Genomic DNA, 12,306 nt, shown 5'->3' on the forward strand with positions numbered 1-12,306 from the left:
GCGCTGGCTGGACGGAGGGGCATCCTGCTCTCCCAGCTCAGAGTTCAATCCTTTTCTCTCCCCAGCAAGGCTTTTCCTGGGCAAAGGTTAGGACTTCAGGAGTAGGAGTGTGTGGCGGTCAGCAGATGTGGGAGAGGGGGCCCTGCACTGGACCCACAGCGAACTCTCAAGTAAATGCCCCATTTTTCCAGTGTCCACTTGCCCTTTCTCCTGTGGCCACTCTTCCTCTGGTCCTGCCTGGGCAGCCGCCCTGCACACACACACACGCACACACACACGCCAGCCTTCTGGGCTCAGAACCTCTCAGTTAACATGAACCATGGAGCCACCTGGGTCTGCTCTCGGGGGCCAAGACCTACACTGACAAGAAGCCCCCCACCCCAAGATTATAGGCCTTTGGGGCACATCTCCAGCTGAATTCCCCTGCAACCTTTTATATAATCTACCCACTTCTGGAAACTATTGCAGGACACAGGTGTCTGAGTCCCCTGTGACCCCCTCCTGCAGGAGATCAGTGGGAAAAATTAGGTTGCAAGAGCTATTTTTGCCCATTTCCCCTGTGTTTGCTCTTGAATCACTCTGTGAACAAGCTGCCCTGGGCATGCTCTGATTCCAAAGAAATAAATTGGGCTTCCAGGCGACCGGGGAGCTGCTCCCAGGCTCTAAGCCGTCAGCTCCAGATTTTCCCCGCTGGCTGTCGCTCATGGTCATGGCCTTCCAGCTCTTCACCTGGAAATCCACTGGCCCTTAGTTCATGTCAATGAGACTGGACAGGAGTTCCTAGAGCATGGACAGGGCTCTGAGCGGGGTAGGGGACAGCAAACCCACAACAGCCCCAAAGTGGTCCCTTCCTAGTCTTCAAGGGGCTTTTGCATGGTTCTATAGCTGCCTAACAACCACATGAGGAGGCTGCTGCTCTACAGAGGGGGACTCTGAGCAGCCCCCCATCACAGGATGAACCCAGACGTACCCTACAACGAATCCAGTCGTAGCTCTCTGCTGCGTCCAGTCCTCTGTAGTGAAGCTCCCCTGCAAGGCTTGCCATCTGCAGGATTGTGTCCGAAGGGCTTTACCTATAACTCCCAAGAGCACTTACAACCCTCCGGGGAAGAGGTTGTCATCACCTCATTTCTCTAATGAGACACAGGGAAGTTGAGTAACATGCTCCAGGCACTCAGAGCGTGGTGGGTGGGATTTGAACTCAGGCAACCAGGCTCCAGAGCTGGGCTCACACGGTGGTGCCCACAGCCCCCTCTGGACACACAGCTCCAGAACCAGATGGTGGAGTGGAGCTTGAATCCTGGGCGCAGACCAGCAGCACTGTGAGGCCCAGGAAGGGATAGATGCTGGTCGCCAGCATTCCTGGTAGAATTTCTCGTAGAATTTCTCACTGGGCGCTAGAGCTTGCACGAGCCTGAGGGGTTACCTGGGGCTAAACGAGGGAAGTTCCGGGAAGCCAAGGGGCTGGTCCTCGACTGGGCGAGCCCCCACCTCCCCCAGATGCCCAAGTCCTGGGGGCCCTGAGGTGGAGAGAGTTTGGAGAGGGCATTGGAACCCGAGAACACAGCTCAACCCAGGGACCAGCAGCAAGGGGCCTCACGGGGCTGCAGTCACAGAAACATGACGAGGGGCAGTGGGGAATGGGGGCGGGCCCTTGAAAGGGCTGCAGATACTGGACTGAAGGTCGCAGGCACGTCCTGGGCAGGAGCCTCTGGGCTTTGCATCGCTGGCAGCAGACACTTGCCAGGCACAGCGTCTCCTCCTGTCCTGCCTGCCCCAACCCTCCGTCACCTCTTGGTTCTTCATCTAGGCCCTGCTGGGAGTGCTGTGGTGGGAGGGAGGGGTGAAGGGTCTTTGGAGCCCGGAGCTGCTCACACCCCGATCCCTGTGCCCCCAGATGACGGCCTACGGGGCCTTCCTGCACAAGGGCTCCTTCTGCCGCAACTACTTCAACATCCTGGACCTGCTGGTGGTCAGTGTGTCCCTCATCTCCTTCGGCATCCAGTGAGTGGGGCCCGAGGGCCTGCGAGAGGCATGGGGCAAGGGAGAGGGTCAGAGAGGACCGCGAGGGAGCAGCCTGTCTGGGTCCACAGCAGCGTGAGGGCACTGGGACCAGGGCGGGGCCTCCCTGGCAGCTGTGGGCCCAAGGAGGGTAGAGGCCTTCTGAAGGTAACTAGCAGGCGAGGGTAGGGGACACTTCAGAGCAACCCCCATGCCCCAGGGCAGGGCGCTGTGTGCCCCTGGAGGACGGCTGTGGCCTGTCCTCCCCTGGAGAGGAGGCCTGGCCCCGGTGCACCAGGTGTGCAGAGTCTGTGGTGTCAGAGCTGTTCCTCCAGGCCTGAATGTCCTCTGTACAAGGGGGTATGGTGGGCAGCGACTGGGGACCCGGCTTGGAGGTGGGGACCGGGTTTGAAGGTGAGCACCAGGTGCCTCCCCCGCCTGAAGCCCCGCCATTCGTACAATATATCTTCAAGACCATGATACGAAAAGCCACCACGGGTTCAGATTACAACAGGCGCCACGCGGGATACCAGGTGGTTCATGTGCATTTTCTCTTTTGATCCTTGCAACAAGCTCATGAGGTGGTCACTGCCCCGTTTTACAGATAAAGAAACTGGGGCTCAGAACAGTTAGGAAGTGTATCCTCTGGCTGGGGTCTGGTGGAGCTCTGCCTCTCTACATCCCCTTGGCTGGGTAAACGCCCTCGAGCATCCTAACACATGGTAAATGCTTTTCCCATGGTTTGCTCACCAAGTCCCCGGCTCCCAGGATAGCTCCAGGTCCCTGCAGGTGGGAGACTTTCCCCAGGACTCCCATGCGCTCCCGCTCTCTCCTGCGGGCCCAGGAGCAGGAGTGGTTCACCCCACCATCCACTCCCCCAGGTCCAGTGCCATCAACGTGGTGAAGATCCTGCGAGTCCTGAGGGTGCTCCGGCCACTGCGGGCCATCAACAGGGCCAAGGGGCTGAAGGTGAGCCGCCGGGCCTGGGCGGGGGCCCCAGCCCAGCAAGCTCCAGCCAGGGCTCCCTGTGAGGTGGGAGGCGGGACAATGGCAGGGCCTCTGGGTTGGAACCGGGACCCTCCTGCTGGCACCTCAGCCCACTTCATGTCCTGGTTCCAAGATGCATGGAGCCCCAGTAGAGGCCACCATTCACAATCCCAACTTTTCAGCAAAGCTTTTGCAGAAGGAGACCGCATACAACCTCGGGCCCCGTGCAGTGATGAGGCCCCTGAATCACTGCCCCAGAGTATGGGGTGTTAGCGGGGCTTTGGTCCATGGGTCACCCAGTGGGATATGCGCCCCCCACGCTCCATCACCCTGTGAGCTGGGAGCACACTTTGCCCCTTTGAGTCTGATCCCCACCACACCCCGCTCATAGTGGAGGGCTGCCCCTGCCCCCTCAGAGAGGGCCATGACACTGGGGAACTCAGCCAAGGCCAGGCCTGACCCCCCTGCCTCCCCCCAACAGCACGTCGTGCAGTGCGTGTTCGTGGCCATCCGCACCATCGGGAACATTGTGATTGTCACCACGCTGCTCCAGTTCATGTTCGCCTGCATTGGGGTCCAGCTCTTCAAGGTGGGGTCTCAGCCAGATCTGCAGCCCCTGTCCTTCCCACCTGTCAGCTCCCAAGGACATGGACGGGAGCAGCCACAGGGGACACGGTGGGGACAGTGCTGAGTCTCCCTGGGGAGGGACGCAACTGCCCCACAGCCCCTCCTGTCTTTCAGACCCAAGGAGGACTAACTAGTTCTCAGACCAGAGCAGAGCTAGTTCCCAGACCTGAGAAGGACTAACTATTTCCCAGGATGGAGGGGGACTAACTAGCTTCCAGACCCAAAGGCTAGTTTCCCAAACCCAAGGAGAACTAACTAGTTCATAGATCCAAGGGGGACTAACTAGTTGCCAGATCCAAGGGGGACTAACTAGTTCCCAGATCCAAGGAGGACTAACTAGCTCCCAGACCCAAAGAAGACTAAGTAGTTCCCAAATCCAAGGAGGACTAACAAGTTTCCAGACCAGAGAAGAACTTGTTCGCAAACCTGAGGAATACTAACTAGTTCCCAGACCCAAGGAGGACTAACTAGTTTCCAGACATGAAGAGGACTACTTCCCAAACTAGAGAAGAACTAGTTCTCAGACCAGAGAAGGACTAGTTCCCAGCCTGGAGGAAGACTAGTTGCCAGACTGGAGGAGGGCTAGTTCCCAGACCAGAGAAGGACTAACTAGTTCCCAGAGCAGGACTAACTAGTTCCCAAACCAAAGTAGGACTAGTTCCCAGCCCAGAGGAGGACTAGTTCCCAACTCAGAGGAGGACTAACTAGTTCCCAGCCCAGAGGAAGACTAGTTCCCAGCCTGGAGGAGGCCTAGTTCCCAGACAAGAGCAGGGCTAGATCCCAGCCCAGAGGAGGACTAGTTCCCAGCCTGGAGGAGGACTAACTAGTTCCAGACCAGAGCAGGGCTAGTTCCCAGCCCAGAGAATGACCAACTAGTTCCAAGACCAGAGCAGGACTAAGTAGTTCCCAGCCCAGAGCAGGACTAACTAGTTCCCAGACCACAGCAGGACCAACTAGTTCCCAGCCCAGAGGATGACCAACTAGTTCCCAGCCCAGAGGATGACCAACTAGTTCCCAGCCCAGAGCAGGACTAACTAGTTCCCAGCCTGGAGGAGGCCAGCGTGTAGGCGGTGCTGCTCCATCAGCACCCAGCCCTCCAAGCGTGGCTGCCCTCAGCCCTGCCCTCCCTTCTAGAGAAAGGCAGGGGGGACTGTCATCCCTGACCCCTCTGTGTGGTCACCCACCTAGACCTGTGGGGCTCCCTGTGACCAGCAGCATGAGTCCCCCACCCAGGTGGCTGCAGAGCCCTGGTTTGCCAGGTTCTCGCCCTGTGCCTGGCAGGCCCTCCCCATTTCTGCCCCAGTCCTTCTCTCTCTGTTCTTTTCCACCTGAAGCTCTGCCCCCACCATGCACAGGGGCCCCGCTTTCCCCAAGTTTTCAACCTAAGTCCAGCCATCCTCCTCCCTCACCAGACCTGCCTCCCAAGCTCTGCTTCACCCCTGGGTTCCCTGTGATGGGGTCCCTGCGGCACGACGCGTTTTCTGTCTGGGCTCTGCTCTCCTCACTCTTCTGTCCCAAGACTCCAGCACAGAGCCGACTGCAGATATAATCACTAGACAGTTTTTGACCAACTCCTCGATTCAGGAACCTCTCCATCACTGTGCTCTTCCGCCTTCCAGGGAAAGCTCTACACCTGTTCGGACAGTTCCAAACAGACAGAGGCTGAATGCAAGTGAGTGCGGCAGGGACAGTCAGGCCGCCTGACTCTGGGTGGGTGAGGCTTGTCCTCAGAGGAGGGGTGCCCCGTTCTTCCTCCAACAGCAGTGGCAGCTGGATTTTGCCCATGGGTTGTCTGGTCCAGTTGACATAGCACATGAGATCATCTACTCCCGAGGTCTGCTCAGGGGCCAGAACTGTGGGTTTAAGCTCAGCCATCCCATCCCACCCCCAAGCCAGGAGTCACAGGTGGTGGGAGACGGGAGACCCCAGAATGAACTGTCTCCCTTCCACAGGGGGAACTACATCACATACAAGGATGGGGAGGTGGACCACCCCATCATCCAGCCCCGCAGCTGGGAGAACAGCAAGTTTGATTTTGACAATGTCCTGGCCGCCATGATGGCCCTGTTCACCGTCTCCACCTTCGAGGGATGGCCAGAGTAAGTATGCAGACCCTGGCCAGTCTCACTGGTGTCCACACTCCTTTCAGAAACCACGTTTATCTCCATCCTCCCTAGGTGGTGAGGGTGTTTCTAGAACAAGCTGAAGGCCATGCGTGCTAAGTCACTTCAGTCGTGTCCAACTCTTTGAGACCCTGTGGACCATAACCCACCAAGCTCCTCTGTCCATGGGATTCTCCTGGCAAGAATACTGGTGTGGGTTGCCATTCTCTTCTCCAGGGCACCGCCCCAACCAAGGGATCGAACCCAAGTCTCTTACATCTCCTGCACTGGCAGGCAGGTTCTTTACCACTAGCATCACCTGGGAAGCCCAGACACAGGCTACCTGAGTGTAAACTAAACCACTGCTGATGGTCTGAGTGAGCCTGGGCATTTATATTGAGTGCTTTTATCTAAATGGATATCTGTCCTCAGATGGATCTTACGTTCACTGCAACATCCTCCAAGTCTCTGCTGAGAAACAACAAAGCTGTATTACTATTCACCAATATCTCCAGTTTTTTAAATCAATGCCCATGACTTGCATTACATTTAGACAGTTCTTGCCAGTTTCAAAACACCTTCATATTCATTATACCAACTGCCCCGCCAGGTAGGAAAATCCGGAACTATTGCAGATAAGGAATCTGATGCTCAGAGAGGTTGAGTGATTTGCCCAAGCCACACAGTAGTAAGAGACAGAGCTGGTCTTGAACCAGCTCCCCGGCCCTGCGCGGGCTGTCTCCCTGCCTCCAGGTTGCTGTACCGCTCCATCGACTCTCACACGGAGGACAAGGGTCCCATATACAACTACCGCGTGGAGATCTCCGTCTTCTTCATCATCTACATCATCATCATTGCCTTCTTCATGATGAACATCTTCGTGGGTTTCGTCATCGTCACCTTCCAGGAGCAGGGGGAGCAAGAGTACAAGAACTGCGAGCTGGACAAGAACCAGGTAGCCCCCACCCCCCAGAGGGCGAGAGGCCGGGTGGTCACGAGGCTGAAGCCTGCGAAAGCTCCCCTTCTGCAGAGAACCCGAGCTCTGCTTAGGAAAGGAACTCCCCCCAAACCCCTGTCAGGAGACTTCTGGACCCCTGGTCCACACCTTGGCTCTAGACTCACCATTCTGGCCACTTAGACCCTTATGCATTACCAGGTTGATGACAGTAGAGACGGAGCAAATAGGCTGGTTGGGTTTAGAAGCTGGAAGTGGAGACTGGAGGAGAGAGGAGGGCTTGGGTGAGTCCAGTCCTGACCTGGGGTCCGGGTACAGCGCAGAGGTAACCCGAGTCTAGTCAACCAAAGACCCCTTGGCCGCAAGCTATGACTTCTGGTCTGTGGACACTGGTATCTAAGACAACTGACTCAGGATGGGAAAGGAGAATCGTGGAGAGACAGGCCTCCAGAAGAGTCTTTAGCTGGAAATATCTGAGAAGACGGACTGTCAGTCAGTCAGCAAGCGTTTACCAACCATCCCGGAGACGGAAGGAAGGAGACAGGGCCCCCTCAACTACAGCCTAATGGGGACCAACCAAACAGGGTTCTCCCTCCTTAGGGGAATGATAGAACCTCAAAAAATGACCAAGTAACATCTGGTTCAACCTGTGAAACCCCTCCCGTTTACCCCCGGTGGCAGTGTGTGGAGTACCCCCCATCATCCGCGTTACTAACGCCTCCCGTCTACCCTAGCGGCAGTGTGTGGAATAACACCACCCCCCCATCATCCGCGTTACTAACGCCTCCCGTCTACCCTAGCGGCAGTGTGTGGAATAACACCACCCCCTCCCCCCCCCCCATCATCCGGGTTACTAACGCCTCCCGTCTACCTTAGCGGCAGTGTGTGGAGTATGCCCTCAAGGCCCGGCCCCTGCGGAGGTACATCCCGAAAAACCAGCACCAGTACAAGGTGTGGTACGTGGTCAACTCCACCTACTTCGAGTACCTGATGTTCGTTCTCATTCTGCTCAACACCATCTGCCTGGCCATGCAGGTCAGTCCCGCGGGCCGGCCGGGGTGCCTGGGTCGGGGAGGGGTAGGGGGCAGAACGGGGCTGGGAGGTGTTGCCATTTCGCTGGCCCAGTGGGGCAGGAGGGGCACCTTCCCAAGGGGTCAGAATGCCAGGACCCTGAGCTGAGATAGAGGGCAATGGAGCACAGGTGACCTTACAATGGCGTTGATCATCCGGGGATGCCAGCTGTGTGGAGCCCACCTGAGGCCAGGCGGCCACGCAGGGCTGACCGCGATGAGAGCAGGGCCCAGGCTGTGCCTGCCTGCATTTGCTGGAACGACAGAGAGGGGAAGGACCCACAGGGCTTCTTGAGCCCACCTGGCTCCCGCAGGTGTGGCTGGCCCCCAGGCTGCGTTCAGGAAGGTCTCTGTTGAGGGCGTGGCTGGGAGCAGGGAGCCCCCGCCTTATTTCACAGCCCCTCCGCCCCCACCCCCCACCCCCAGCACTACGGTCAGAGCTGTCTGTTCAAAATCGCCATGAACATCCTCAACATGCTCTTCACCGGCCTCTTCACAGTGGAGATGGTCCTGAAGCTCATCGCCTTCAAGCCCAAGGTAGGCCTTCTGGGACGGGCCTTCGGTCCACAGCGCCAGGGGTGGGCTTGGGTCGATGGGGGCAGAGTCTCGGCCAGGGACTGGATCCTCCTGGCAATGACCGCTGCAGCCCAGGAGCCTTAAGGGCTTGCGCCAGGCCGACTCCTTGAAGCAGACTCTCAGTCCCTGGACTGACCTGAGGTCTGGACACAGGGAGCAGGGAGGTGCCTGAGCCAGCCTCCTTCCACGGGAGGCGGACTCGCCCTCGCCCCGCACATCATCTAGAAGAGACTGGAAACCAAACCTCAACAGGCCCAGCCCCCCAAGACCCAAACGGGGTCTGTTCTCAAGCGGGCACTGCACAGACTAACAGCCTTGCTGCAGGGGCTCAGGCAGGGCCGCATTTGCTCAGGACTGGGCGTTAGTGCATCCGGGGGGCCTCTGGTTCCCCACCTCAGGGCTGCAGTCACTGCACATACCTTCCAGCACAGGACAGACCTACAAATGTCTCTGCGTAGCTAGGTATAAGCAGCTTTTAGAAAAAAACATTGGGAGAGATCAGAGCTGAGTGAGGCAGGACAGGGTGGGTTGGCTTCTGCCTCTTGGATCATCTGTGCCCTTTGTCACTGACTGGACACCCCACCACTACCACACACACACACACACACACACACACACACACAGACTGGACACCCCACCACTACCATACACACACACACACACACACACACACAGACTGGACACCCCACCACTACCACACACACACACACACACACACAGCCTCGAGGACGGAGGGTGACTAGGTTTGAGCAGCTCCCGTCTCTCTCCCTATAGACAGCTCAGCATCCCCGTGTCCACTCCCTGGGCTTCACAGCTGCCCTAGATGGGGTGTCCTGGGGGCTCAGGGGCTTCCAGCTGCTGCACAACTTTGGGGGAGTCAGTGAGAAGGGATCTAAGAGGGTATTTCAGGGCAGGTTTCTGAACCTTTTTGTCCCCACTTCTACTGGTTTTTCTAGATGTAACACAGGTCAACCCAGGGGGGCTGAGGGGTCAAACTGCATGTCCTGTATTTCACTTCCATTCAGATGCTTACCTGCTCCAGAACTAGCAGGGCCAGGAGGGATGCCCCAAGGCTGTAGGTCGGATCCCTGTTTAGTGACAGGATCCTCGTTGTCTTCTCTGAATTAATGTTCCACCAACATTTGTCAGTAACCTGCGGTACTGCACACACCTCATTGCGTGGAATCCTCAAGACACCTCTCTGAGATAGGTATTAGCTCCTCGTCTTAGAGAAGAGGGGAGTGGAACTCAGAGCAATTAAGTGTTGTATTAATTACACCATTATTAAGTGGCAGGACTGGGAATAGAATCCAGCGTGTCTGACTTTGTAGTCGATGTAATTCCCTCCACACCAAGCCATTAGCAAGCATCTTCCTGTGCCATGTTTTCTGCTGGGGACTTTGCAGGAGGGAAACCCTTGAGGGGCTTCAAAGACAAGACAGCCGTGTTCTTACTGCACCAAGCCTCCCTCACCAGAGGGACCTGAGAGTCCAGAGTGTGGAACCCAGACTGAATGCAGAGAATGAGACCCTAATAAATGTCATTTAGTGATAATTATGGTGCTTTCCCACCTCCTCCAGGGCAGAAAATAGGCTCTTTTCACTTTCCCTTCCAAGCCCAGTCCCACTTAGGGGCAGAGAAGACCACGGAATGTCCCTGGCCATCTTCTGTGGGGCCCTATTCCAAGCCACATGGCCAGGGGGCCGGCAGGCTCAGAGCCCACAACAGCACACCACAGGGAGGCTGGTGGGCCAGGCCGTCGCTGAGCTGAGCCTCCAACTCAGATGACAGCTTCCAGGAGGGAACTGGCATGGTTTTCTCCAGTCTCATGAGATGTGCGGGTTAAATAGTTCAAAGGCTTGAGTCACTCTGCGTTGAGTCAGATGTGTTTCTGATGATGTCAGGTGCCGCTGCACAGCCCTGTGGGGTCTCCCTGAGTCAGGCTGCAGAGCTCAGGGGATGCACGAGACAGACCTGCCCTAAGGAGCAAGTGGCAGTGACGTTGCATGGGTCTAAGCCTGGAAAACACTGTCCCTGAATCCAGACCCAGGAACAAGCCAGTTACCTGGGAAGAAGCCAGTTAGGGTGCTCGGAACCATAAAGTGCCCCATCTCTTGTACATCTTGCTTTCTGTCATGAGAAAATGGGGTAAAATCAGAGCAACGTTTCCAAAGAAGTAAGACAACTACCCAGGGCATCTGCATTTCGCACGCAGAGGGGTCTGCCTGTGCTTAAAGAGAAAGGGGAAAAGTCAGAGTGTTAGTCACTCAGTCGTGTCCGACTCTTCGCAACCCCATGGCCTGTAGCCTGCCAGGTTCCTCCAGCCATAGAATTTCCTAGGCAGGAATACTAGAGTGGGTTGCCATTTCCTTCTTCAGGGGATTTTCCTAACCCAGGGATCAAATCTGTGTCTCCTGCATTGGCAGGCGGTTTCTTTACCACTGCGCCACCTGGGAATCCCTCACTAAGGAACAGATTCCAGAAGCATCACCAACATTTCCAGGCAGAAAACCAAACCAGAAAGTGTCTGCAGCTCTGGTGGAAATACTGAGCTGGCTCCACCCGACAACCAGGGCTCCTAACGTGACCGCAAGTCTGTGTTGCGTGTCTGCAGCCGTGAGCGTCAGCTGAGGAAGGGCTGTCAGAAAAGAGGGATGCAGGGGTGGACATCAGACCTGACAGCGGGTGTCTGAGGCTGGCCTGCTGGGCTTCCTTCTCCGTCGCTTGGTCTCTGTGGTCTCTGTGGTCTCCGTGGTCAGTGGGTCAGTTTGTAGTCTGGCCTTGTTCTTTCCGTGTCCTTGTGGTAACTGATGTTTCTGGTCTTCGTTTCCATCTGTTCTGCTCACCACTTTGAGAAATTAAGTCAGTTCAAGTAGATCTCTTCCCTGTCTGTCTGAAGAGTGGGACAGGTGACAGGCATGTCCTGAACACCTAGTGGCCAGGGGATTTCTCCCCTGAGCAGGAGAACTTCCCTGGACATTCCCAGTGCCCCTGGGCCCTTTGAGACTGTGCAGGACTGAACTGGTCAGCATGAAAAGGCTTTGTTTAGAAGGCTCTGAAGTTCACTGAGTAGCTGGAGTGTCCTCTTATGAATGGAAATTTATCAGCAAAGACAGAAAAGAACTTTTAAGATACACTTGATGATAAGCACTGAAAAATATCCAATAGCTAGGAATGCGTATGTGCCAAGTCACTTCAGTTGGGTCTGAGTCTTTGTGACCCCACGGAGAGTAAACCGCCAGGCTCCTCTGCCTGTGAAACTTTCCAAGCTTGAATACTAAAGTGGGTTGCCATACTCTCCTCCAGGGGATCTTCCCAGCCCAGGGATCAAACCTGAGTCTCTTGCAACTCCTGCATTGGCAGCTGGATTCTTTACCACTAGCACCACCTGGGAAGCCCCAGATTCAGGCAGGTCCCCTCAAACCCTCATCCTGGGTGGTTCTGCAGTGGAGTCCTGCTGTGGACTCGGGTGCCAACAGGGCAGGGGAAGACTCTCCCGAGACCCCAGAGGAGCCCAGCTGGTTCCCATCGCATCCCATCCCACCAGGGGAGGCTGTGGGTGCTTGTGCTCTGCCCACACAGAGCTCACCTCCAGGTGCCCGGAGCACTCATCACATGTGGGTGAGATGAGTGAGTGAAGGCCTTTGGAACTTTGCTGGGGAGGAAAAGCGTAACTCCAAAGAAAATCCAGAGCAGATGTCCAAAGTGTGCATTCCTCGAACAACTTGGAGGGCCACCACCACCCACCCTGGGTCTCCCCTGCCTCCTGCTGCCCCACCTCCATCCCATACTGTTTGAGCTGGGAGGTGCCAGCCTCTTGAAGGGCAGGTCACAGGATAGAGCTGGCGGGGAGGTGGGAGGCAGGAGGGGGAGCAGCTGTGTGCCAGCCAGGCCGCCCCACTCGACACCAGCAGCCCTCGATCACCATGATGTCTAAGGACATCGTGACATCGCATACAGTTGACATTATCTCTGCAAGATGGGATTT

General features: G+C 56.5%; 1 protein-coding gene across 3 annotated transcripts in view; it reads left to right on the top strand.

The window, feature by feature from the left end:
- CACNA1C (calcium voltage-gated channel subunit alpha1 C) overlaps positions 1 to 12,306 on the top strand; it is a 387,548-nt gene that overhangs the window by 335,870 nt on the left and 39,372 nt on the right. For all 3 annotated transcript variants that reach the window (XM_069585942.1, XM_069585940.1, XM_069585941.1), the window contains exons 22-29: positions 1,898 to 2,004; positions 2,883 to 2,970; positions 3,470 to 3,577; positions 5,235 to 5,287; positions 5,568 to 5,714; positions 6,471 to 6,672; positions 7,549 to 7,707; positions 8,169 to 8,279. In XM_069585942.1, coding sequence (XP_069442043.1) covers positions 1,898 to 2,004; positions 2,883 to 2,970; positions 3,470 to 3,577; positions 5,235 to 5,287; positions 5,568 to 5,714; positions 6,471 to 6,672; positions 7,549 to 7,707; positions 8,169 to 8,279 — 975 coding nt within the window. The remainder of the gene's footprint in view (positions 1 to 1,897; positions 2,005 to 2,882; positions 2,971 to 3,469; positions 3,578 to 5,234; positions 5,288 to 5,567; positions 5,715 to 6,470; positions 6,673 to 7,548; positions 7,708 to 8,168; positions 8,280 to 12,306) is intronic.

The sequence above is a fragment of the Ovis canadensis genome, chromosome 3, assembly GCF_042477335.2.
Source record: "Ovis canadensis isolate MfBH-ARS-UI-01 breed Bighorn chromosome 3, ARS-UI_OviCan_v2, whole genome shotgun sequence".
Lineage (NCBI taxonomy): Eukaryota > Metazoa > Chordata > Mammalia > Artiodactyla > Bovidae > Ovis > Ovis canadensis.